At 37.7% G+C, this 25,635-nt stretch overlaps 2 protein-coding genes across 3 annotated transcripts; both read left to right on the top strand.

The window, feature by feature from the left end:
- Positions 1-3,513: 3,513 nt before the first annotated feature.
- LOC116246904 (uncharacterized) lies at positions 3,514-12,879 on the top strand. 2 transcript variants are annotated; one of them, XM_031618817.2, is made up of 12 exons: positions 3,514-4,829; positions 5,286-5,402; positions 5,516-5,708; positions 5,924-6,090; positions 7,493-7,667; positions 7,987-8,048; positions 9,724-9,805; positions 11,003-11,060; positions 11,134-11,258; positions 11,459-11,548; positions 11,648-11,718; positions 12,295-12,879. In XM_031618817.2, the coding sequence occupies exons 1-12, from the start codon at positions 4,309-4,311 to the stop codon at positions 12,413-12,415; spliced, it is 1,782 nt and encodes a 593-aa protein (XP_031474677.1). In that variant the 5' UTR covers positions 3,514-4,308; the 3' UTR covers positions 12,416-12,879. The 2 variants fall into 2 exon arrangements, with proteins under 2 accessions (XP_031474677.1, XP_031474678.1); XM_031618818.2 differs by lacking the exon at positions 12,295-12,879 and adding an exon at positions 11,801-12,244.
- Positions 12,880-15,976: 3,097 nt separating this feature from the next.
- Positions 15,977-23,295, top strand: LOC116246905 (dehydrogenase/reductase SDR family member FEY-like). Its single transcript, XM_031618819.2, has 8 exons — positions 15,977-16,283; positions 16,794-16,914; positions 19,405-19,522; positions 19,744-19,880; positions 20,474-20,575; positions 20,661-20,753; positions 22,584-22,656; positions 22,763-23,295. Exons 1-8 carry the CDS (start codon positions 16,105-16,107, stop codon positions 23,029-23,031), a joined length of 1,092 nt encoding a protein of 363 aa, XP_031474679.1. The 5' UTR covers positions 15,977-16,104; the 3' UTR covers positions 23,032-23,295.
- The last annotated feature ends 2,340 nt before the right edge of the window (positions 23,296-25,635 follow it).

The following is a 25,635-nucleotide window of genomic DNA, read 5'->3' as shown; positions in this document are numbered from 1 at the left end:
CTTTTGTGTTTGGTGGACTTGGATTTATGTTTCAGAAAATAAATTTCTCAGTTTGATAAAAATTAAAGATAAAAAACAATATCGTTGAATTAAGTACTGCTTTGAAGAAGCAAACAAACGTACCTATTACGCTAATCATGTGACTATACATATTATATATACAGTGATTAATCAATTTATTTATTGTCAAAGCAATTTTAATTACCACGTTAGGCGCCATCATCATGATCACTGTCACCAAAGACATTATTGACGACTCTCATCATGGGTCGATGTTGTCGCTACGTCTTCATTTCACCATTCCACTCAACGCAATTTCTCTTTTTTGGAAATGACATGAATGCCCCTCCCTCGGCAACCTGTGACACACTTCCAAACTAGGTGCTTGAGTCAATTTTCCAACCAAATCGCGACTCGATCCTCTGGTGCAACACAAGCAAGCGCGTTAATATTTGAGTTCAAGTGAACTATATTGTAGGAAAGAGTTAAGGAATACACTTACATTAAAATTTTTTAAAGGTATACATGAAATTTTAATTGGTAAGTTGTTTGCTATTAATTTATTTAGATTTCTAATATTTTTAGAAGCAAACTGAATTTGGCACGCAATGATATGTATTGTCAGTTTAAGCATTTAAATCATCTTGGACCATGTAGCAGTGAATGTGTATTTGATGCGATATTTTTAATCGTATTAAATTTTTAGATCGCCTTCAATGTTGTTGATGATCGAGATTTAAAATAGAAAATGAAAAGTAGTACGAGTGCATTGATGGTTTTCAGGGGTCGTGAGCTGCGTCAATGTCAGTGATAGTAACTGTACACCATTTAACTTGGATGTCGCGCCCTACCACTTTAAGACACAAAAATATAACACCCATGGGAATCGAACTCGAGACCTGCCTTTATACAGGCTCCTAACTCATTTTTTTTTCATTAAATATATTGTTTTTCACTAAAAAATTATGTCGTGATTATAAGTGTTTGTAGATTAATGAGAAATCATGGACAAAATCAAAGTACATTGCATGAAAATCGAGAAAACTTTTTCCCATAACATGTTTTATGAACTCCTTTTTAAGAACCAGGGGTAGAATCAAATTTTTTTTTTCATGAGACACTAAACATATAGTTAACAAATTTTTAATTACATACAACAGTGACTCTGGTCTCGTGAGACGGTCTTATATAACTAAATCAGATCCACCCAAGTGGGAACACTAACTTAAGCTTTTAACTGTCTATGCCCATGTTAAAAACATAGTATTCTTATTATCGAACATCATCTAATAATCATATTACATATACAAGCATGTTATTGGCTTATCGCAGTCAATAGATACAGATATAGATTAAGTAATTTTCCCCAAGTAAACATTAAAAAATATCAATAGATATAGATTCATTATATATTTAATTAAAATCGTGCAAAGTTATTGCTATTATTATAATCATGTTTACTTGGATCCGTGAGATCTGAACAATCCATCGACTATTTCAACTTGTTTTTATATATATCGCCTTCGAATCTATTGCAAATATTTATATATGGCAGGAACACCATGGTTGAGAACAAACAAAAAAAACAGTGTCATCCCGTAGCGAATCATATAAAAGATACTTTGGGAGTGGAATAAATAGGACAATTGTCAACTACAAATTCCCACTTCTGTTAGGATGAAGTGTTGTATTGTACTCCACAAAGGACTAATGCCAATTATGTACATGAAATTAAATAGTACACCTTGAAGGACTTATTGAACCTTTTAGTGTACAGGTTGGTTGGTACTAACAGTAACAGCTGAGAAGAAAGTTGAATGAGGAAAGCAATTAATGAAAAAAGTGTAACAGGAATTTAGAAACCACAATATAGTTTTCTTATATTCAATGATAATATGGCAAGTCTATATAGTAAGGTTTTTTTGATCATATAAGGAGGCTGTCCTGATATGTATAATGTCAAACTTAGGTGTGTGGGACATTACAAATGTTATTCATGCAATTGTGTATGTGTGTGTATATATATATATATATATAAAGGTTTTGTTGAGCATATAAGGAGGCTGTCCTGATATGTATAATGTCAAACTTAGGTGTGTGGGACATTACAAATGTTATTCATGCAATTGTGTGTGTGTGTGTGTATATATATATATATACATATAGTAAGGTTTTGTTGAGGATATAAGGAGGCTGTCCTGATATGTATGATGTCAAACTTAGATGGGTGGGACATTACAAATGTTATTTATGCAATTGTGTGTGTGTATATATATACGTGGAAATATATATTTATGTAAGTAAAGGGAAGCAAAAGTAGCTCCAACCCATGTATTAATGACCTAAGGGCCAAGCACCCAATTATGAGCCGGCCCATGTAGTCAGTGGGCTTGGCTCCTGACCAGTCCACTCCGGTCAACAACCCATTGCCCCACCAATTTAACTGATTGGATAGATTTGGATCTTAACACGGGTCTGTCAGAAACAACTATCCAAATCCAATACTAGGCTGAAGTAGTCTGGCCATGCAGAATCAGATCCAAGTCCAAACGTACAATTGGGTCAGGGTCCTCGGATCGAGAAGTACAGTATCGGAATTAGATTCGGTACCAGATCAGATCCGATTCGCGAACCTGGCCACGCGGAGAGTCCATCTTGGCCCCCATTGACTGGGGAGAGAGAATATTCCCGAACGCAAGTCAAACGAAGCACAGTCCGGGATATCCTAAAAGGTAAAGGGTATTTTGGTAACTTGATCGCACACTCGCCTCGCCGACGAATAGAATATTTTAAAATTGCATTACTCTCAAAGTCAGCAGGGAATTCTCAATTCTCTCTCCATTTTCAGTGCGGCGTCGCATGACCTTTGAAGGGGTTGATGGTAATTAATTTTGCTTAGAAGGTACATCAATGATAATTGTTAACTTCTAAAGGATATCGAGGAAATTCAAGTGCGGCGCTTTTCGGATCTCGTTTGGAGTAATTTGCGTGCAGCCACCTGCATTTTCCACTAATCAATATATCTACCTTAGTGTTCTCTTACTTTTTAAAACGTCTTCAGAAAACTTTTAACCTAGCCGTAAAGTCCCCAGCAAGACAACGTTTAAATTATAAATTATGATTACAAACGCCCATTTAGTCAAATCTTTTGATTATTTTCTCTTTCCTCCAAAAAAAATTTTAGATTGAACATTTGTTTTTCTCCATTTATTTGTTATAAGTGATAAAAGGGGACCAATTATTAAAGCTTGCTTTATTTTGGTTTTTTTTTTTTTTGCTCGAAAGGAGAAAATATGAACACCAAAGTTCACATGATGAATGATATTAGGTTTTACTTTTGCCTTCATAAGGAAAGTCCTACATCCAATTAATGGTGAGACAATAAATACAAGAAGTGGTGGTGACTCGAAAAACAAATTTCGTGTTGCAGTATTCCAATTAAGGTGAAATTCGTTCATCGCATGTGAAATTTTCGCTTTGGTTTCCTATTTCCCTATTTATTATTTAAAATCCCTCTCCGCATTTCGCGAAAACCCCTCGATGGGACAGTCGTCGCGGAAACTGAAAACTTCCTCTCTTCCTCCCTCTGTCTGCAACCCAAACCCTAAACCCTAATTTTTCACTCATCTTCTATTCTCACCCGCCATTGGTAACCCTAAAACGAGGAACAGTCGTTGTCCCCGGACTCGAAACCGAAGCGAGAACAAGAAGAAACCATAGTTCCTGAAGGCCTCTGGCTTCTCCGCTCTCTGACGGTTCCTTCTGTCATGGTTATTGGAGAAGCACTGAATCCCACCCATTTTCTTTTGCTACTTCCGCTACAAACCGCAGTTGACGCGGAGACATGACGAAGGCGAGTGGTAGATGATTGCAATGCGTATGATTTCTGTTTTTCGTTGGCCTTCCTAGGTTATTCAGATTCATAAGGCAGAGAATTCGTGTCATTTAGGCGTTAACGGTGCTTGAGTTGGTTCTATAGCGGCTGTGTATAAAAACGAGGAATTGGTAACTGAGGAACGGGTAGTTGAATGTACACAACCTGCTTCTCCCTGTGGGACGTTCCTCGGGCCTTTCAAAATGACCCTTTGAAGCCTTACAAATGCTGTGTTGGCCGAAGTAATACCATAATCCATGGTAGGATAAGCTCAGAATCTCCGAGAAGAACGATAGATGATACGAATTGGGATGCAGGTTCTTGAGCAGCCCCCTACTCTGCTGCGTGTATTTTGGAAAGGCAAGAGGTTCTGCTTTTCTGCCGGAGAAAGACCGACAGTCGTCGAGAGTTTAAAGCGGGAGAAAGAATGAGTAATGTTCGAAATTGGGATGCAGATGTCTGCAATGTCACCGTCGCCCTTGCAGATCCCACACAGCTCCGTTCCGAGATCTTCCTCCGCTCCTCTCCAACCACAACTTCAGCCTGGCCTTTCTGCATCATCTCTCTCTCTTGGCCTTCTTCCACTCCCTCCTCCCGCCTCTTCTCATCATCGTGCTGACCACATGATCAACGTGGAGCCACTTGCTGCAGTGCACCCTCTGCCTGAGCACTCCGTGCCCACGGCAACACCCATATCATCGCTGCCGAAGATAAAGCTTTCAGAGATCACTTCATATGACGGCGCTCCCACACCTATGTACAACAAGGCAGTAGAGACCCTTTCTTCGTCGTTGACAAGGCACAACGCAGCTGTGATCGTTGTAGGGAGCGAGGAAGCTGCTCTGCTTAGGTGCGCTTTGGAGTCCGGAAAGCTATATTTCCGAACACGCTCGCAATTTGGTGGCAGTTGGTCCAAGCCTGCTCGCCCTGGTATTTACATGTATAGAGCCGGAAGGTAGAAATGTTGCCTATTCCTTGCCACCTTTTGTTTTCCCGTTATTTTGTCAAGTTTGATATGTTTGCTCACATGCATTTAGCCGTGCACTGTTAAATTGGAAATTATTTTGTCAAGTGTAGTGCAAGTGAATCTTGTTATGAAAAGAATTGGACCACTTACGGCTAATGGAATGGGGAAGAATATGGGGATTCATCCTTCGTGCCAAAAGATTAAATTACGCACCTTATTGAATAACAGTTACTTTCCATCAATTAATGGTCTTAGCAGTAGGACTTATGATAGCGGGCTTCTTGCTTGCACATCATGCTAGCTAAAAAGCGTTGTTATAGTGTAATGGCCTTCCTTAATAAGTTGCCTGAGTCTTCGTCTAGATTCCTTGCAAGGTAGGATGCATAGTTGTTTTTCAACTTTACACCAATCATATGAAACTGTTTCACTGCGCTTAAATTCTAGGGCACTTGAAGAAGGGGATTCTTCACCACCATGTTTGGGGGAGGCTTTCAGATGCATGGGGAAGGCTTCTAGAGTGGCACTCTGTGCAATTGCAAGGCATCTTCGCCTGCGGAGCGAGTAATAATGGATTTCAGTGTTGAGGTTATGCTGTGTTCCTTTTTTCTTTTCATATAAAGTGATGGCTGTGCTTACGCTGTTGTGTCCTTTTCTATTTTAAATGCTGTTGGCAGTGTTTTCAATCATTTACTGGATGATACACCGTTACCTGCTAACGAAGCTTCTTCATCAGTACTGGTTGCAACTTACTCACACACTTCAACACAGAACGGCAAAGGTATGATGGGAGGAGTAAAGCCTGTGACAAACGGCGAAGTTGAGAAAGGATTACTTACATTGATTGCTTCAGATAATCCAGGGCTTCAGGTAACCCACTTGTAGCTTTCTGAAGCTTAAGATACACTATAACATGAGTTAGATGCTGGATTTGCACAGTCACTTTCGATAACTTTGGTTACAGGTGAAATGTTTTAAAAGAAAAAAACAAGCTTATGGCTCACTTGAAATGCATGCAACTCATAGTAGCTTTAGCAGGACTTGGTGTGATCCTCAAATCATTTTTTCAGTTATTTCTTGCATAGGTCTGTGACCCAAATGGGCGTTGGTACCTGGCAGATGGTGGTTTGGGACCTGGGGATCTGTTGCTCCTTACAGGAAGAGCACTTAGTCATGCCACTGCTGGACTGAGACATGCTGCTTCATACAGGGCTATTACTGATTATGGTGTAGGAGCTACGACTGGGGGCAGGTTTGATGGTTCCTTATCTGTGTGTGTGTGTGTGTGTGAGAGAGAGAGAGAGAGAGAGAGAGAGAGAGAGAGAGAGAGAGAACAAGATGGCTATGCCAAGTTGTGAATCAAATGTTATTTAGGCCAGCAAAAAACCAATCTGAAATATATATGGAAAGTTCGTGAATCTGTCTGGACAACTGACATAACTGAGGTCACCTGTGGGCTGTGTATTTTACTTGACCCATGTCTCGATGCCTTTTCAGTTACTTGGCCTGGATTTGGCATTTATTTTCTTAATTTAACAAATCTGGGATCAATGTTCCATCTAGTGACTTTTTCAGCAGTTATAGGAAAGCCCTGATTTAAGCCATGCCCAACCTACTGTCAGCCTCAACAGTTTGTCTAAAAATTTGTTTTTTTTGGAAAAGAAATATATACATGTGTATGGACATGTCCCATCTATGGAAACAAATGCATTGAGTCATGTATGTACAAGTAAAAATCATGTTCATCTAAGTGATATTCAGTGTTGGATTTATTGGTATGTTAAGAGATAGTACGTTTATAAACTATGTAATGCATGGATAATGTTTGCACACACTTGTAGATTCTAGCTGGCTCACACCTTGTGATTTATCCGTTATCATTGTTTTCAATTTTGGGAAGACTAACTGCACAGATGTATTCTCCATGCCCAAAGAGCTTGAAATCCATAAAAAATCGTGCTTTTTTTGTATAGAATTTGTTAAGCCAAGAAATTCCAGTTAATTGTTTTTAAACTCTTTTAAATCTGACCTACATATGGGAAGGCATGTTTTTTTTTTTTTCTTGAGGTTGGTTTATAGGTTTTCGGACGTGCAATCACATTTATGTAGTTAGTTTTATGAAAACACTTGAAAATATCAGTTCTGGCTAGAGTGCTGATGCACTCTGATAATATTTTATACTTGAATCCTGTACTTTCTAATTGGAGGTAGAAAACCTAAGAGTTGCGTTAGGAGTCATATCATATTTTTGCAAATTTGACCAATACATTGGAAAAGACTGAATTTTTAGTCAATTTTTGCTTTGCATATTGATTATGAATTCCAGATACAGTTGACAATGCACACTAATAGAGATGATTTATGAGTTGATCTCAATGCTTATGGGCATGGGAATTATATTTATAGTGTTTAAGTTTCTGCTTGTTTGTGTGTGTGTGAATATATGTATATATCCCACTTCATCCCACCTGTTTTACTCATACGAGGCCGTTCTATAAAAGTATAGGACAACTAGGAAGCAAGAAAATGGTAACAATTGTTTCAAAATATCAGTGGGAAGGACTTCTTTTTCCACTCATTGCTCATCTTCCTCTTAGATGTCCATGCTCTTGGCTGTTGGATGCAATTATATATGTTTCCTTTTGTTGTTGCAGGATGTCATTATTGTTTAGGCTTATGCCACAAAGCAATGCTATACTGGACTGTTCTCCTATAGCAGCAGCTGGACATATAATCCCCCAAAGCTTTGTGCCAATAAGCGTTAGCCAGTTTATGGATGATTTATCTACTGAAGAAATGACAGCATGCAATCATGTAGAGAATAACTATGTAAGTTTTATCCAAGGCTTTATGTCAATGACCTTATTAATTTAGTGCTGACCTGTGCGTTAGCTGTACAAACTTGTCTTGCTACAAAAAAAACCGTTCAGTATCATCTCAAACTCGAGTTGGGTTTGATTCTACTTGAACAAACTCGTGCACCTAAGATGATGTATCATTCATTGCTAATTAGTTTAGTCATTTTTGGCACTTGTTCTTTAGAAGGCAAAAAATCATTTTTTCTTGATAGGATATTAGCAGAAGATCATGTAGATACTGTTCATAAAATTATTGTTTATATGATGTTTCTCCTATTTTTCAACTGCAGGAAGTGCAAAATAATGTTAACCCAGAGCCATCATTGAGGAGTGTTCTCTCAGATCCATTGTCGTAAGTGGTGTTCTTATTTTAGAATCTTAGATGTTTAGAGAAGCTCATATTCTTTCTGTAATTATCTACTATTACTGGCCCTGTGGCCCATTTCCTTTGTGGCCGCTTTTATGTAGGAATGTCTTACAATCCTTCTTCAGAAGCACTGCTTTCAACTTCTTTTCTGTTATTAACTGAGTCCTATTTATCAGGGACGTGTTATAAATATTTTTTTAAAAGAGTTGAGTGCCTCGGAGGACATTTTACAATGTTGTTTCCAGATGCATAACGTTATACTGTGGATAATTTTGTGTGCAAGGTGTTTGCTATTAAATTTCAGGATTGATCTTTTTGCTTAGATTGGTACAAGTACCTTCGCATTCTGTATCTTATGCTGCAATGGATTCAAAAAATCATACTATGTAGGAAAAAACTAAACACACACTGAGCATGTATGTTACTGGAAATAGATAACAGATTTCCTTTTACGTTTTCTTGGACTTAAAGATTTTATACTGCAAATATGGACTTCAAGACTTTATACTGCAAATATATGATTCTTAGCTCTCTTCAAGCTGTCCCTTTTTCCAACAGCCAGTTGGTTATTTGTGTCAGGATGTCTAACTAGTCCCCATGTGGGGGCAAGAACTAGAAACTGTTGTTTTCCATTCTTGGAAAGGTCATTCCTTTTAGGTGGTGTTGTATCCTCATTTTGGTGAGGTATACCTCTTTTATTTATTTATTTCTATGGATTATATGTATTCTCCATCACATGCAAATTGGTTTCTCTGATGATTCTGATGCTGACGTTTTCCCCACAAGATAGAATTAATCAGGACTATAGTTTTCCTGTGACATTTCTGGAAAATTTTGCAAAGCTTTGCCACGATGACATAAACATCCAGTATTTTAACTGATTTATTGTGATCTTTACAAGAATTTGTTGAGCAGGTTCACAAATTTTAGGTTTGCAGATTACTGCCCTACTCATTGAGCTGGAACTTTATTTTGGTGCATGGCTTTGTTACAAACTCCTAATTTCTCATGGAGAAGGCTATAATCTATTTTGCAGATATTGGTCAAACTTAAGTATTTCTTTGGTATGCTACTTCTACCAATATTAGAAAAATTAGTCAACAAAATGAAGCCAATCATCTTGAACATGAATGTAGAATTTACAAAGATTATACAGCATAACTTTTTTACAACAAGTTGAAGAAATGAAGACTCAATATTAAGATTTAAGCATGTCAGATTAGGTAAAGACACTAAAATGGATGAATAAATATGAGAATAAGGAAAGATAGAAAAAAGGAAAATTCAGAAATACCTTAGTGATCTTAAACAGTTAAACGTGATTATGTTTATGCTTTAAGCTCTGTGTGTACCTGATTGATTTATGTATTAAGAATCATACTGCTGAGGTAGTTTCTGATAGTTGACTACTTAATGTGTTGGTTGGATAACATTTTTCCGAAAAGATATAGTGTTATCTAAAATTTACGTTTGTCTCAATTTTTGTCAGTTTTGTCTTCTCTTAGCAGTTTTGATTTTTCAAGCGCGATTTTCTGATACGGTTGGTCCAGTTTGTTTTGTTGTTGATCCATCCATTTGGTGTTATTTCTTCTAAATGTGTGGAATGTGACATTGTTTATTGTTTGTGATATTATTGGTTGATGGGACATTTGCATTGCAGTGGTGCATTCCTCGAAGATGCAATGGTTGTCTCCTGTGGTCATTCATTTGGTGGGATGATGCTAAGGAAAGTCATTGATATGGTGAGCTGAGATGACCCATTGTTAAAAAAATGTAACTTGTATTCTTCTTTATCTCTGTCAGATATTTCTCATTGATTTGTAATTTTTTCAATTTTTCATTGTTGAAGTCTTCCAATGATGCTTATAGTTTCTTTCCAGGTCTAAATGCCTTATTTTGGATCATGGTGGATGAACCTGTTTGTATTACTTCTATGTTGCTCACAGATTAGTTATCTGGCTTGTGAAATATTTCATTCAAAATTAGAAGACGGCATTCTACTCATACTTTTTTGTATATTATGGAGAGAACCGGCCATACAACAGTCTTACTTTTGAAATATTTAGTGGGATCTAGACTTATGTATTGAGGATTGGAGATACACATGTAGGAATGTTCACGAGCTGAGCTCGAGCTGAGCTCAAGCTGAGCTCAAGCTCGCAGAGCCATATTTAAAAATTATTTTGTCATGAGCAGGGGACAAGAGGACTTGAACATTGAACCTGCCTCTTGCAAATCCCACAGAAGCCCATTGAGGCAACTTCTTTTACTTGATGAAAATGTGAAACATGTTTTACATATATTTATCCCACAAGCTTAGGAGAGTTTATTCAAGCCGAGCCTGTCTAGCTCGAGTTTGACTTGTTTATTTGAAGTGAGTTGAGTTCTTAACTCAAACTCAACTCATTTATTAAACGAGTCCAGCTCGAGTTGAGCTTAGCCGCATGAGTTCCAGTCAAGCCCGAGTTGGCTTGACTCATTTAATATCCTTACATACATGATAGAAATCCATTTTCTGGAAACTCCGTGTTCTGTAAACTCCGTGTTACATGTTCTCATTCTCTCATGCACACACACAGACAAATGAAATGGTATGTCTCTGACTTATTTGAAAGGAATGGCACGAGACAATGTTTAGTTTTCTCTAGTTGTGCTTGACTGCTTGTCCTGGCTATCTTGTGTCAAGGGCAGCAGGTTCCTACCACACGCATATGTGTTATTACTGTTTATCTCCATCTTTGTTGCCTAATATATCAGGCCTTCGTCTTGTTCTTTTCTTAGTGGGCTTGTACCTGGAAGGCGTGTATTGCTGTTGATGTGTTGTTTATGTGACCTGATGCATGTCAAATCTTCACTCCTGCATGCATTATTTAGATAATCGCAGAGTTGCATCTTTTTGGAGTAATGAACAATAATTTGATTTCCTGTTTATTATATAGTCCAGGTGCAGTACCTGCGGTGTGGAGATTGATAGTGGTTCATTGATCCCTAATCATGGTATGTATTCTTAATTATAAGTACACTTCTCCATCATCAGATAGGAGGAAGGAATTGATGAGACCTTGTGCAGCTCTAAGGGCTGCTGCTGCAGCTGTAAAGCATGAGGACGACCGGAGGCTATTCCATAATGCAGCACTCCGTAAAAGAAGGAAGGAAGGCGTTGAGCATGTGGATTCAGTAAAGAGACTAAACAAGGTATTTTCTGGGAAGCTCAAACTGTGCTATCATGATTTATGAAATAAAACTTTGCCATGCTATTTTGAATATTTTTTTTTCTGCTTGAAATATCTATCTTGGTGCTCATTCTTTCACTAACTGAGGATTAGTTAATGTGGTTCCGTTAGCTTTGTTCTTACAAATTTAGCAGGCTTTTGACTTTGCTATTTCAACTACAGGAAGATGGGGAAATGAATGCAGATGGTGAGAACCTTGGACTGAAAGCCGTACAATATCCATTTTCTGTAAATGAGAAAGTGATAATTAAGGTCAGAGTTCACTCTTGCATATTTATTGGAGAACTATCGGTAGCCTTGAAATTATGATAATTTTGAATATGTAATTCATATAAGAGAAGCTTTTTGCAGGGGAATAGGAGAACACCTGAGAAATTTGTAGGAAGGGAAGCAGTGATCACCTCACAGTGTCTAAATGGCTGGTAAGTTAATCAAAATATTAATTTTTCCCATCAGTTGCTTCAACTTCGTGCATTGTATTTTGAACTTTTATCTCATTTTTAGGAGCTAAAAAGAAGAGATGTAATGACTTCTATTGTCCAACAAATGCCAGTTCTTTGAGACATGTTCTACTGCTATCCAAGGAAGTGCAAGTTGCTATTCCCTTGTATTCGTTGTCTCTGTGTGGAAGATGTTTTTCAGGGTATTGTTAATTTTGTGGAATATTTTCATGGAATCGTTTTAAGCGAATATATCCACTTGCATCCCTAAAGGCTATTTATTGTAGATTTGTGCTTGACACTAGAACTTCGTATGATTGTTATGGGAAAACTTTTTAGTCACTATTAAAAAGAAAAGTGTTATACATTCAACAAATTGGGCAGTCTGAAATTTATCTGTCGTGAGATTAAGCGGTTTAATGATGCATGCTTTTAGCATCTTTCAGAAATGTGATTGAAATTTCAGAACCGCCTTCAGCTAGGCAAGTTGGTGCTTCTGGTTGCAAACTTGATATTGGTCATCATGTTCTTTGCTGATCCTGGTTCTGGTGGCTCCAGGTATCTTCTCAAGACCTTAGATAATGGGGAAAGCGTTCGTCTGCAGTATAGGTCACTACACAAGATCTCAAAACCTCAAGCAGATCAACAACCTCAGCATGTGGTTCAGAATGGCAGCTGACAAGAAAGTACTCCTGCAAGACATCTCGGACGTGTAAATTGTTATGGTGTATATTTCATCCCTTAAGCAACCGGCTCGAATTCAGTGAGGATCTTACTGCTCGACATATCTATCAATCCACGGAGCAAAATCATCTTCATCTGAACAATGATGAGCGGAATGTATGCTGACATCTGAGCGCGATCATCCTGTTATGGAATTAAGTACATTGTTCATTGTACAAAGCCCTAGTTTTTATCTAATGTAGCGCATTGCCTAGTAATCTTCTCTAATGTGAGGCAAAAAAGCGTCTCTTGTTCTTGTTTGACATTCTGGCTTGAGAACAGGGAGTCAAGGACCGGACGGCTCGTCCCTGGCGAGCTGTGATCAATGTGTTGCAAGGACTATACCATGGAACAGCTCAAGTATAGAATGACAGAGTTGAAGGCTGCCAAACATGCAAACCGGTGATGAAATTATGTTAAGATTGAAGGCTGTGCCATAATGGACGTGTGATCGGGAAGTATTTATGCTGTTTTAGATGTGATCCGTGTCAATAATTTAAAACATGGGCAGCCTTTTGAGTATATGGTCATTAATTAGGCATTTCTAATATTGGCTGTTTGAGGAGTAGCCTTAGGGACCAGGGCTGCTTGGGGACTTGAGTGGTGTTTCTAATACTGAAAGATGGTACTGTTCATGCTCGAGATCAATTAGAATAAATTACATCAAACAGCTTTATTCAATCAATTATGAATTTCTCAGATATTGGTTTTCGAGTGGAGAAAAATTTGTCTACGTGAGTCAGGACCGAGGAGAAGCATAGGAAACAAATGGTCATGAATGAATATTCTTTTACTGCAGGACCTTCATTAATAAATCGGTGTTCGTAAAATCATGGATGCCAAAGAAGTAAGAATGAAGACAAGCTGATGAGTATGACACCGGAAGTTTGGCAATTCATGAAAGATTTGTTCTTTAGAAACTCTGTGGGGTAAATACTAAAAAGAAACTGGGTCGCAGACCACAAATATGCCATCTTAATTCCTTAAAACTGTGCGAATCCAAAGCTCACGTTTGAGATCCTGAGCCTTAAATCAGAGCTATTCGGGACTTGGAAATATGAACATCTTTTCTTCTGCTGCGGTGGATAAAAAGCACCGTTCCATTTATAATGGACATGATTTAGGGCTCATTTGGATGACATATCTTGTATGTTTTCATAAAACGAGTATATAAGAACATTCATTAAGGTTTTTGAAGAAGCAAGAAGTTTTGATCATGAGAAAGCCAGCTGAGGGCAGGATTTTCATTTCCATTAGAAACCAATTTTCCAGAGAACTTAATATGGTGGGGTCTCCCAAACATGCTCCAACCTTTTTCTAACTGGGTTTTGCATTCAAATCCAGTTGTAAATTGAGTTTGACCATCCTCCAGTCTCGCCTTTTATTGAAAATTTTTCTCATCTATGCCTTGATTTCTTTTACTAATTCTTAACAAGAGCTTCGTTCTTGTGAGTCTTGCATTTTTTTTTTCCTACTGCAATTAGTGCAACTAATGTAGGGGGCTTGGGGTTCAACTCCTTGGTTTTGCACCTTTGGGAAGTAATATAATTGGTCAATAGTCAGTATAGTGTAAAGACATATCATCAGTTCAACTCCGATGAACTATATCTTCCATTACCTTATGGGGTGTATCCTGGTACCTAATTGACACTATAAGACGCCGACTTCAGGCATCAATGCAGTAGCCGGGAGGGCAGAAGGGAAGGGGACTTCAACTCTCATTTGTATTTGTAGTGGATTCCCTTGCTCAACCAGAATAGAGAATATTTTTATGAAAAACTTGAAAATTTGTACTTTTTAGAATTCTTTTCGCGTTTTTGTTATTTTTCAAAATAATAGAAATGAATTGTTCATTTAAAAAAGAAAGAAGGAAAAAAACTTTCAACCAATGGGCTGCTATAATGAGCTGGTTCAAGTGACTGTCAGCTCTCCTCCCTCTATAAGCCGACACAATCCTCGACCCACGGAGGCAAAGTCCTTCATCCACCAAGCACTGAGCTGGCTCCTTTGCCTTTGAAGCAAACCCAGAGACTGTACCCTCAAACAATTTCACTATTTTGCTTTCTAGTTATACAACAAATATCCATGTGCCTGCATTCATACGGGGGTGGAGAGAGAGAGAAAGAGAGATTTCACCATGAAAGGTTAAAAGAGGACTTGATTGATAGATGGCAAGTCTGGGCATTGGATCGGGTTGTGCTGGCCCAAAGCTTGACAAAATCGGGTTCAGGCTAACCAAAGTTTTTGGCAGCAGCCCAAGCCTGGCCGGCTTAGTTATCAAGTTGAGCTCGACCATCAATGTCACATTTGTTGGGTACCATGTTCGATGTCTACCCTTATTTAAAACTCTTAACATTTTATTTTTTAATATCTCAAAAACACAGATTGATATATCAAGTGTTTTGTTTTTAAGAGAGCCTTCCTGGTACATGTAAAGAGGGAGCCATCTACCGAAAATTTTGTATGTTGGCATTATATATATATATATATATATATATATATATATATATATATATATATATATATATATATATATATATAGAGAGAGAGAGAGAGAGAGAGAGAGACAGAGATGATATATATTGGGTTGGGTCGAGCCCCCAAGCCGGCCCAACCCCGACAAGTTTCTTCTACCAGTCGGCCTGAATGTCAAATAACCAACCCAAACTCAATCCTAACTGATCTCCGTTGCCTAACCTTAATAAATGGTGATGATGTCTTAATTTAGGAGAATGTATAAGTCATTTTCAAACCTGCATGCTTAATAAAGATGAACAGGTAAAGGTATTAGTCGGTCAACTTGTCAGCCACTTGTTACAGTCTGATTGATGCTGACAGCAAGCCATGTTTTGTTGGACATAGGACGGCCACTTATACAAGATTTTCGACTCCTACAGATTTTCCACAGCAATGTTGAAAGAACAAGAAAGATCGTAAAGCTCATGTGTGCTTTCCATATTCAGCATCCCTGGCGAAATTCACGACTTTAGCTTTCTTAATTTAACTATGAAGCTCTTAAGATTTTTTATTTTTATATAGTTAACATTTATACATAATTGTTAAATTTATGAAAAACAACTTCAATCACTAATATAGAGAGCCACACGGCCATCATCTGCTTGCCTCGTGAATTCTTAAGCTCTTACAAGCTTCTTTTTTTAACAACATATATGAACAACGTACCTGCTGAATAATATATGGTGGTACCACTCCATGATGATTTAAGGCAGTACGTCTTATGTGCTTTAAATATAGGCATAAATTTCTCGATCACGACGGATTTTACCATGATTCGTTTACCATGTGAAGAAAGTAGAAGCCTGCAGTGTATTCTAAGATTTTAATCTTAATCCTGATCGTATGCTCCAGTAGAAAAGGGAAAGCCTCAGATTTGCACTAAATTTTTAATTTTTTTTCTCCCCACTTGCAATTCAATTCAGCCGTCCAACCGTAATTCCTAGGAGTACGGTGGAGGCACCGGTAATTTTCCATCCTGCCAGTTCATAAAGTTGGTGTTCCTGTGAGCGAGTGTAGAGAAGTGGGGAGTCTGCAGGAGGAGCGGAAGAAAGTGGGGAGCATAGAGGAGGAAGGACGAGACAACAAAAAGAGAACAGGGAGAGAACAAAAAGAAAGGAGAGCGCAATCATGAAGGAAGCGTTGGGTTGGATGGAATGGCTAAGAGGATGGCTCAATATCCTCTACGAGATATTTTTCCAAAGGATTCTGGCGTGCCACCTCAAGAACCCCCTGCCTCTTCCTCCCCTGGGCGACCTCACCTGCATTGTCACTGGTTCGACTAGCGGCATAGGCCTGGAGATAGCCAAGTAAGTTGCTGACTGAGATAAAAATTACCATCATCTTAGAACCACCTTCTTTCTTCATGGGCATTTTCCCCATGATCGTCAGGAGCTCCATCATGGTGAACCGCCATTAGACCTCTGGCAAGAAGGCCACTAAATAGTCATGGCCTCTATGAACATGCATTTCAGGCACCCACCAGCGTCGTCGTCTCGCCGCCATCACTCTGTTCTTCTGACTCTGGTGTTACATCTTTATCATTATAATAATTTTGCAATTACGTGAAAAGAAACCGTAAATCAGTGGTGCGTTTGATGGTGGCATGTAGAGAGCAGCATATGATGTCATTAGCTGAGGCAAAAACGTATATGGTCTTTGCCCCATCTTTTTCCCTTTACTCATCATCATTATAATCATCACAACCACCAATCATTCGCACAGCTTGAGAAGGGTGAAGAACCCCCGTCATTATAACTTAATACGCATTTATGTTCACCATCACTGTCGTTTCATGGTTACTTTTGGATGTTGCGCAGGCAACTAGCAGAATCTGGTGCCCATGTGGTAATGGCATGTAGGAGAACGCAAGCTGGTCAGGAGTTGATCCACAAATGGCAATCTGAATGGTCTGGAATGGGGCCTCCATTGAATGTAGAGGTAACCTCTTTTTATCCTTTACTCTTTTCCAATAGTCAAGTGGGGTCTGGCAGTCTCCTGCCATTTATTACTGAATCACCGGACAAGAAAGGGCGATTATGCAAAAAGCATCCGCGTTGGAGGTTTGCCCTCCAAAAATGTGATAGGAGTTGGGCTACACTGTTGGGCACTTTATCTACAAGATTAACAACGATCATGACAACTTCACAAGAGAAAACCATACCGTAAATAGGAATTCCTTTTGGGATCCCGCTCCCTTGTAGACTCTAACAAGAACTGGTGAATGTATCACACGTTTTGCCAGTTGTCTGAATCACTATATTACTGTTTACGTTATGCAAAACTGCTGCCCGTAGGCTCCAATCTCCATTTATCAGCTGCCTGCTACCTCAATAACTCCTGCTACTAAAAAACTTATATTAATATCTGTAAATGGTTAATACCATACTCAATTTTTGCTTTAAAATGCTATCCACGTTGTTGTTTTATCCATCCTAATGCAGGTGGGGATGCTACTGCACTACCAGCTTGCAGTTTCTGAATTGCTATTGTCTAACTAATTCATTGCTTCATGACTGCTAAGCAAGATCTTACTATTGTTTCTGCTTAACCTTTCCTTGAAAAATTGCTCATTTGCGCTCTTCTTAGTTCTGCTGTACTGCAATTCTAAAGCATAACATGCGACTAGTCTTCATTGATTTCCTCTGAAAGTTCAACTTTCTACGTTGCTCTATATTACTATTAAAAATTTGTTAGGACAAATGCGCTCAACCAAATACCTTACGTATCTCTTGTAATCATTGAAGCAGCTGGGCAACATGTAAACAAGTGATCAAGGGATTCATGCATTGTAGCACAAATAGCATATGCTAGACACTGCAAATACATCTCCTTCAGTCTTCATGAGTTAAGAGCCAATATTGAACAACCAAAAACAGAGGGATGTTAGTGCTCTCAGTACAGGATAGATATTAAATGGTTAACCTTGTTTCTCATGCGACCAACTGATCTGCTTTGAGAACATTCACCTACATCCTAAACGGATTGTTGATGTATCTGGAATCTGTAACATTGAGGTATTTGTGATGCATTGATATATCTAGCATATATGCTACTTTCACATTCAACAAGAAGTGAACAAGACGACCTGATTGGACTCTGGCATCAACATAAAGAGGATTGCTTAATGCCAAACTAAAAGTTGGTAATGGTGCCATTTCCTGTACTCCATTTAACTGTACTTTGAGTTGACTTTGGTTCCCATCTTCAATACTTTCCATCTGGACAAACTTCTGATCTTGTTATTTGTCTCCCTTGAATCATACTTGGATGGTATCAGATCTCTAAAAGGGTCACTTTCTGTTGGACATATTTAAAGGGCAGCATGCCATTTTAAAAAAAGTTTACTTCCTCCAACTTCCTCAAATCAAGTATACCCTCCTCTTTAGGTAGATCATTTCATGTGATGGATTTGTATCATATGGTCAGAGTCAGGCCACAAGAATTTCCTTATGATTTGTTCCATTGTGTTGATAATCTTCTTCGCAGGGAAAAAGCCACTGAACCAGTAACTTGGATTGAGGTTTAAGGCTGCCTGAACGAGAGTGACATGCCATTGATAAGAGCTTTCATTTTCATTGCTCTAAACAGTTGGCCGCCTTCATTATTAGTGGTCCATGTATCTAGTTTTGAGTGCCTGATAAACAGTAGAAAACCCAAAACTTTGGTGGAAGCTTTGTCATTTGCCATGCCCTGAAATTCACTATGTGATTTACTTACTGATAGCTGAGGTAATTAAACCAATATGGATTTCTATATTGGGATACATTTGTTACATCAGTGGAACAATTAAATTAGCATGATTATTTTTCTTTTCTGCATAGTTGTTTATCCTAAGAAGACTATGGATGTTATCTTAGGCCAAGTGGCACTAATTAGCAGCTCATGGTAGCTCCTAGTCCTCCCTAGGTAAATTCGTGCTATGTAAACCCAGCAAAGACCAATAGGAAGAAAGGAGCTGACCAGAGCCTTGAGCTGTTTATAGGTAGATTCAGTTAATTTCACATTTTTGAATCCCTGAGGTGTCATTTACCCAGTTTATCTAGATTTATTTCTTTCTTTTTTCTCAACGTCTTCTTAGTTAGACACAGGTCATTCTTTTGTTTATTAGCAAATGGAATTTGCATTGGTGTAAAAGACTAAAAACAAAACTAGATGATATACAAGTGATATGTGAACTCCTTTTAAGTGTTCTTATATCCTGCTGATTGAGGATACCTTTGCTTTTTATTATTTCTACAGCTTAGTAGCTATCTTATAGTTTGATTACAATATGAACAATCCTATGCTGAATACCAGAAGAAAAATGCAGTACAAGATTTTCGTGGTTTAAGGCTTTATGCTGTATGTAAGCTACAAACATTGCAGTAAATTTCTCCTAGTTGCACCTTAGCTTGCAGGGCCACTGATACCATTCTGACTCTTGTAAAGGTGATGGAGCTCGATCTTCTCTCTCTAGATTCAGTAAGAAGGTTTGCTGCTGCATGGAATGCAAGATCAGGACCACTGCATGTTTTGATCAACAATGCTGGCATTTTCTCAATAGGAGGTTTGTGAAAGTTCACGACTCCACCAAATTCAGTGGCTTTTTATTGATTGCCCAACTAACATATGCAATATCGATCTGATTTTCAAAATAACTAACAAAAAGAAAAAGGGTGAGAACGATGCTGTGCAACTAATGGCTTCCATAACCAGTTCACTTGTATACATTTAATATAAAACAGACACTAGGGAAAAGAGTTTGATTTTGCCTGGTTTTATTTTCAGCTCCTCAAGCTTTTTCAGTGGATGGACATGAAGAACACATGCAAGTGAATCACCTGGCTCCAGCACTTCTTACAGTATTACTATTACCATCTTTGATCCGAGGCTCTCCCAGTCGAATTGTGAATGTAAACTCTATTGTAAGTTTCCTACTTTTTCATGGCTTGATATGTAATGTAGCTCAGGTTATTGTGTTCATTTTTTCTACCAACTGGCTGCATTATGATTGGGTTCCACTTGGATGATGCTATAACTAGAGGAGTCCAGCCTTCTTGAATCCTGTGATGGTTATTGGAAAATCTTGCATTCGTGTATTTATGGATGGTCCAGATGGAGCTACCATATGTGGTTTTTCCACATTCTTAGAACTCCTTAAGCCCAATTACTTCCAAAACTACCCTTGAAAATAAAGGGTGATAATATCTGATTGTACACGATTTAATTTTCATTCATATCCTGTGCAGAGCTCATACTCTAATAGTCAGTGAAACTGAAATACAAATATGGTTATACTTTTTGTCTATTTGTGGCTGAAATATATCTTCATACGTCTCCTTGCTGCCCACCTTAAAGTGGTGTTCATTTATATAGTCTTTTTAATGTGCCTTTAGGGTTATTTGTTCATACCATGACGATAGAACCCACTTAATTTTCTTCTTATGATTTTGCTTGCTACAAATTCATTCCTTACCATTTATATTTCTATTAAATGGATGACCTACTCGTGACATAGATGCACCAAGTAGGCTTTGTTGATCCTGATGACATGAATGTGGTGTCTGGCAAGAGGAAATTTTCAAGTCTAATTGGCTATTCAAGTAGCAAACTTGCTCAGGTGCAACACTATTGTAACTGTCCATTCTCGTCAATGTGTTTTAGAGGAAAGATGCGCAGGACTAATAATTTAGATTCTACTCCAGGTTATGTTTAATAGCATTCTCAATAAAAAGATACCTTCAGAAGCCGGCATCAGTGTCACATGCGTATCTCCTGGAACAGTTCAAACAAATGTTGTAAGCTTCTGCTCTCTCCGTCTCTCTATGATTTTGCATGTTAACTTCGTGAACTAATTTAAATCTTCAAAGGTTGAATGTCTACCTTTTTTCTTTTTCATTTTTTCTTCCATTTTTCTATTTGTGTGTTTTTTTAGCACCTGCTTCTCTCTCTGTGATTTTGCACGTTAACTTCATGAACTAATTAAAACTCCTGGAACAGTTCAAACAAATGTTGTAAGCTTCTGTTCTGTCTGTCTCTCTCTGATTTTGCATGTTAACTTCGTGAACTAATTTAAACTTCAAAGGTCGAATGTCGACCTTTTTTCTTTTTTCTTTTTTCTTCAGTTTTTCTATGTGTTTGTGTGTGTGTTTTTCTTTTGGCACCTCTTTGTCTCTCTGTGATTTTGCATGTTAACTTCATGAACTAATTAAAAATTTTGAAAGGCTGCACGTTAATTTCATGAACAAATTAAAATCTTGGAAGATTGAATTTCTACCATTTTTTGGCTTCTCCTTTTCCATTTTTGTTTCAGTTTTTCTGCAATATTTTTCTTTATTTATTTTTTTTCCTACTTTGAGCATGGAAAATTGCTATAAGGAATTATACTGAGAGCCATGTGGCACATGGCATGCTTCCACATCAAAATAGATTCATTGTCTACCTTTTTTTCATATCGTTTTTCATTTTACTTCACTTTTTCTGCAATGTTTTATTCCATTAATTTTCTTTTTCCCTACTCTGAGCTTTGAATACTGCTATAAGTGATTATATAAACCAATGTTCTACAAGGCGTAGTGTATCGCGTATTGGTTAGGCCGACCTATACGCCGTATCATAACTTATCATAAAAATAGCGTAGCATATCGTAAAATTAATTTTTTAATTGAAAAAGTATTAAAAAATCGGAAAAATAGAGAAAATTCATTAAAAATCTGAAAAATAAACAAAAGTCAGAAATCAAGAAAATTGTTTTCAAATATCAAAAAGATCATCATACATAAGGAACATTCATGTGTATCGACAACACATTCAAAAATAAGAAATCAGAGATTCAAAATAACATAATGAGCATCCATCACAATTTTAAACTTGACAATTTTATAGAATCTTAGGACTTAGAGTCTTAGGACTTGGAGTCTTAGGACTTAGATTACATTACAATTTCATAAGTTCAAAACATATAGTTATTATCTTTCATGATTCAACGATAATATCTCCCCAAATCGATGAATCCTCGGTTATTATTTATGAAAATGAGCAAAATCTCTCCCTCCCACGTCTCTTGGAGTCTTGAAATACAAGAAGAAAGAGAGGGAGGACTGTTTAAACTTTAAAAATTAAAAATTTTATGTTTTTCCTTGTATCGTACGATACGGGGGTGTATCGCCTGTATCGTACGATAAGGGCGATACACTTACGATACACGAGCGTATCGTGTATCGTATATGTTTTTTAGACCTATACGATATGTGCGTATCGTACGATACAGATAACATTGATATAAACTATGAGAAAATGCAGGGTATGTCTTTGTAAAGTACTAAATTCCAGAACCTAATGTATCTCCTAATTTCTGGTAAGGCAATAACGTAGTAAAAAATTGCGCAGTGTCGTCTTAATTATTCTAAGCTTCTTGGTGGTCATTATCTCCAGGGGCTACCCTTTTCTGAATCTACACGTGTCCAAACTTCAGAATGTAATGTTTCTACTATATATTTTCTGTCTGCAGCAAATGCTTTATTTAACCACAATACCTTTATCTTTGTTTCCATTAGCCTAGTAAATTTTGTCATTGACCTTGCTTCATATGGTTTCTAAGTTGTTGCTTAAGATTTACATAAATGCAGGCCAGAACTCTTTCTAGCACTATTCAAGCTGCATATCATCTGATTCCATATTTCCTTTTCACTCCACAAGAAGGTGCGCCGTCTTGACCAATTTGATGGATTTTTTAGTTTTCTTTCTATTTCACACTTTCTGTAATTTTATTATTCAAAGAGCATTATACGTGTCTGGTTTTCTGCAGGTGCAAGGAGCACTCTGTTCACAGCAACTGACCCACAAGTTCCAGAATATTGCTCCGTATTGAAGGCAGATGATTGGCCCGTCTGTGCCTATATTTCAGTTGATTGTCGACCAACCAATGCATCTGAAGAGGCACATAATTTGGAAACGTCAAAGAGGGTGTATGAGAAGACTATGGAGCTTGTTGGTCTCCCTCCAGATGTGGTGGAGAAGCTTTTAGAAGGGGAAGAAGTTCTCACGGAGGAGATTGAAAGAGATCACAGCCATTGATCCACGTAAATTTTAGCTTCATCAAGCATAAACTTGACAGTGCAGTCTCACCTGGATCAGAAGTTTGATTCTTTTTTGGGTCTTTTCATTTCTTACCAATATTCAAAGAATGCTGATCCTTCTCCTTTGGTTTTTACTTTTGGAATTTAATGTGACTTTAACAGTAGATCAATGGCAATTGTTAAATTGTAACGAGATTGGGGTGCTTGCTTTTTGGATAATGGAAAATTATGTGGGCCCATGATGTGAGCCCTCATCCTGATCTGCTGTATGTGTTCATACTGAATTGAGCTCCTTACCTAGGATGAACAATTTTAGCTTGTCTAGCCGAATGCACTAATCACAAAGTCGCATGAAATTGCATAATAACGCTTTGAGTTGAGAAGTTTCACTGCATGCTTGCTTGAATATGATTCACATCTCTATGTATCTCTTATATCTGCTGTCATGCTACAAAATACCGCATCACTGTAGCTGTTGGCACTGGCAGGACTTGGTGAGTGCTTGGGTGTTTGTGTGATGCAATTTGTTTGATTGGATCTAGTGAAAGCTGCATCAATTAAAGTTCATAATCCTTTCTTGAAGTTCAAAATTTCTGAAATAGTTATTTTATAAGCACAATTGGAGCATGTCTCGTGTAAAATACAGGCCTGGTCGCACCTGGACCTGATTACCAACCTGAGCCAAACCAATTAGAGGGCCATATAGTCTATCTGATCTATATCTACGCCTTCAAGTAGGATTAGATTCATGACAAAATCCACGAGGAGATCTGTAACATTCCATCTAAATGCTATATTTCTTTGTTAGGTCAAAATGTGGAAACCTACAAATTACAGTTTTCATCTGCAAAGATCATGGTTGAACTTCTGTATTATTATTTCTTGTTCCTTTCTTTCCCTAATAAGGAAAATGTATAATCTCCTGCTTGTGTCATGGACACCCAAACTCTTACAAGCCTATCAACTAAGGGGTATTGGATGACCTTATACCTGGTATGGGGTGTAAACAATTTGGATTCAGATAATCTAAATACATTGCAAATCAGATGGTTTTGCAGATGTATAAACACCAAAATTCATAAAGGTGTTGAGTAAATCTACAAAGAGTCCTTGGCTAGTATGAGCATGGTTTGTCAACCAATGAAAGTACCAAAGCACTAGAGAGATCTTACAATGGGCCTCTTGTTGCTTGGTAAAGCTAGATGCATTCCATGAAGAGCCAAAGGACCGAAAAAAGTTCCCACAAAATATATTGTAGCCATACATTTTGTCAAAAAGTCAAATTATTGTCTTTTCCTTGTCGCCGACAGTCAAGAGAAAGCTGCTACTAGGTGCAAGGTAGACGCCTGGTAGATTATGTCAACCACCAAGTTCGATTCGAGTGGAGGAGAAACAAAGTCTTGTGACAACTTTTTCATAGACAAGTATCGTCAGTTTAAAAATATTTTATCTTTTTCCCTTTCCCAAGGTGCGGCAGAAAATGGGTTGCCCGTGCCATTCAGTGCCTTCGTTCCCTTGTCACTAACGCATGTCTGGCTATCTAACTAAACTTGGCAATGACAATCAAATAGATGATAAAAATTTTCTCGAACTTCTTTCACTGGGGAAGATACTCTTAAAAGGCACTAATTTAGGCAATCAAACACGTTCTAAGAATTTTAAGTCCAATCGATATGCACATCTTTGCTAACTGATCAAACTGTTTTTGTATTTTTATTTAAAATTTAACTATTTCAAAATATTAAAAAAAAGACTGAATTTTCATCCCCCAAGTTGACCAATCATTCCAGCACCGATATATGTGTTAAAGATTTGGGGGAATCAGGAATAAAGTGAGACCATCAATTTCCACTAGCGCAACATTTTAATGTTGTTTATTCATTTGAACTTTAGCTTTTGCGAAGAGTGGACATTAATTTAATTTTTGACGAATAGGACACCCCTTAACTTCATAATGAGCAAGACCTTTATCTAGATATTTAATCGTTATACATGCACGTTTCTCTTTAATTTATTTATTTTTTAAGCTCGAATTATTTGTTTTGATTGTGGGCATCCTCTTCACGGGTCTCCTTTTAAAGTATTTTATTGTAGACTCAAGAATAGTGCAACAACCAAGTATGCACGGAAGGTTTGAATCATGTGGTCATTGTCATGTTTTTAATGTATCTTTTAAGTCGAAGTCTCGAAACAAGTCAAAACCTAAGAAGCATAATGGGTTTAACCTTAAAAGGTTTTATGTTAAATATGGTTTCCTAAGTAAACATTAACAATATATATGTATATATATGTCTTACTGCGTTCTTCTTTTTTATAAAAGGATTTATACATAATACACAATTATATTACATTTCTACAAAGTCAGCCCATAAGGTCTGGTAATGGTAAGCTCCTTCATATATCGATACGATACGGGTCGATACGCCACGAGTACTTACGACCTTCAACTAGCAATTGGCGCACCTCGGTTTAACTTTGTGTTCTTGACATGAGATGAGAATTGGAAGCTATGGAAGATGTTGAAGTTTTGGAGAGGAGTGGTGGAGGAAGGGGGCCTTATCCCTTTTAACCCCATCCTTCTTGGACCTCATCAAATTTGGTC

Source organism: Nymphaea colorata, chromosome 2 (genome assembly GCF_008831285.2).
Source record: "Nymphaea colorata isolate Beijing-Zhang1983 chromosome 2, ASM883128v2, whole genome shotgun sequence".
Taxonomy (NCBI): domain Eukaryota; kingdom Viridiplantae; phylum Streptophyta; class Magnoliopsida; order Nymphaeales; family Nymphaeaceae; genus Nymphaea; species Nymphaea colorata.
The sequence above is the reverse complement of the archived record's forward strand: the minus strand, read 5'-3'. Positions and strand labels throughout refer to the sequence as shown.

What these genes read in the sequence shown, in the direction of transcription:
- LOC116246904 (XM_031618817.2), top strand. Translation starts at nt 4,309, where the DNA reads ATGTTCGAAATTGGGATGCAGATGTCTGCAATGTCACCGTCGCCCTTG. An exon ending in ATCATGTAGAGAATAACTAT is followed by an intron (nt 7,668 to 7,986) that starts GTAAGTTTTATC and finishes TTTCAACTGCAG; the next exon opens with GAAGTGCAAAATAATGTTAA. An exon ending in ATGAGAAAGTGATAATTAAG is followed by an intron (nt 11,549 to 11,647) that starts GTCAGAGTTCAC and finishes AGCTTTTTGCAG; the next exon opens with GGGAATAGGAGAACACCTGA.
- LOC116246905 (XM_031618819.2), top strand. Translation starts at nt 16,105, where the DNA reads ATGAAGGAAGCGTTGGGTTGGATGGAATGGCTAAGAGGATGGCTCAAT. An exon ending in ATAGGCCTGGAGATAGCCAA is followed by an intron (nt 16,284 to 16,793) that starts GTAAGTTGCTGA and finishes GATGTTGCGCAG; the next exon opens with GCAACTAGCAGAATCTGGTG. An exon ending in GAACAGTTCAAACAAATGTT is followed by an intron (nt 20,754 to 22,583) that starts GTAAGCTTCTGC and finishes ACATAAATGCAG; the next exon opens with GCCAGAACTCTTTCTAGCAC.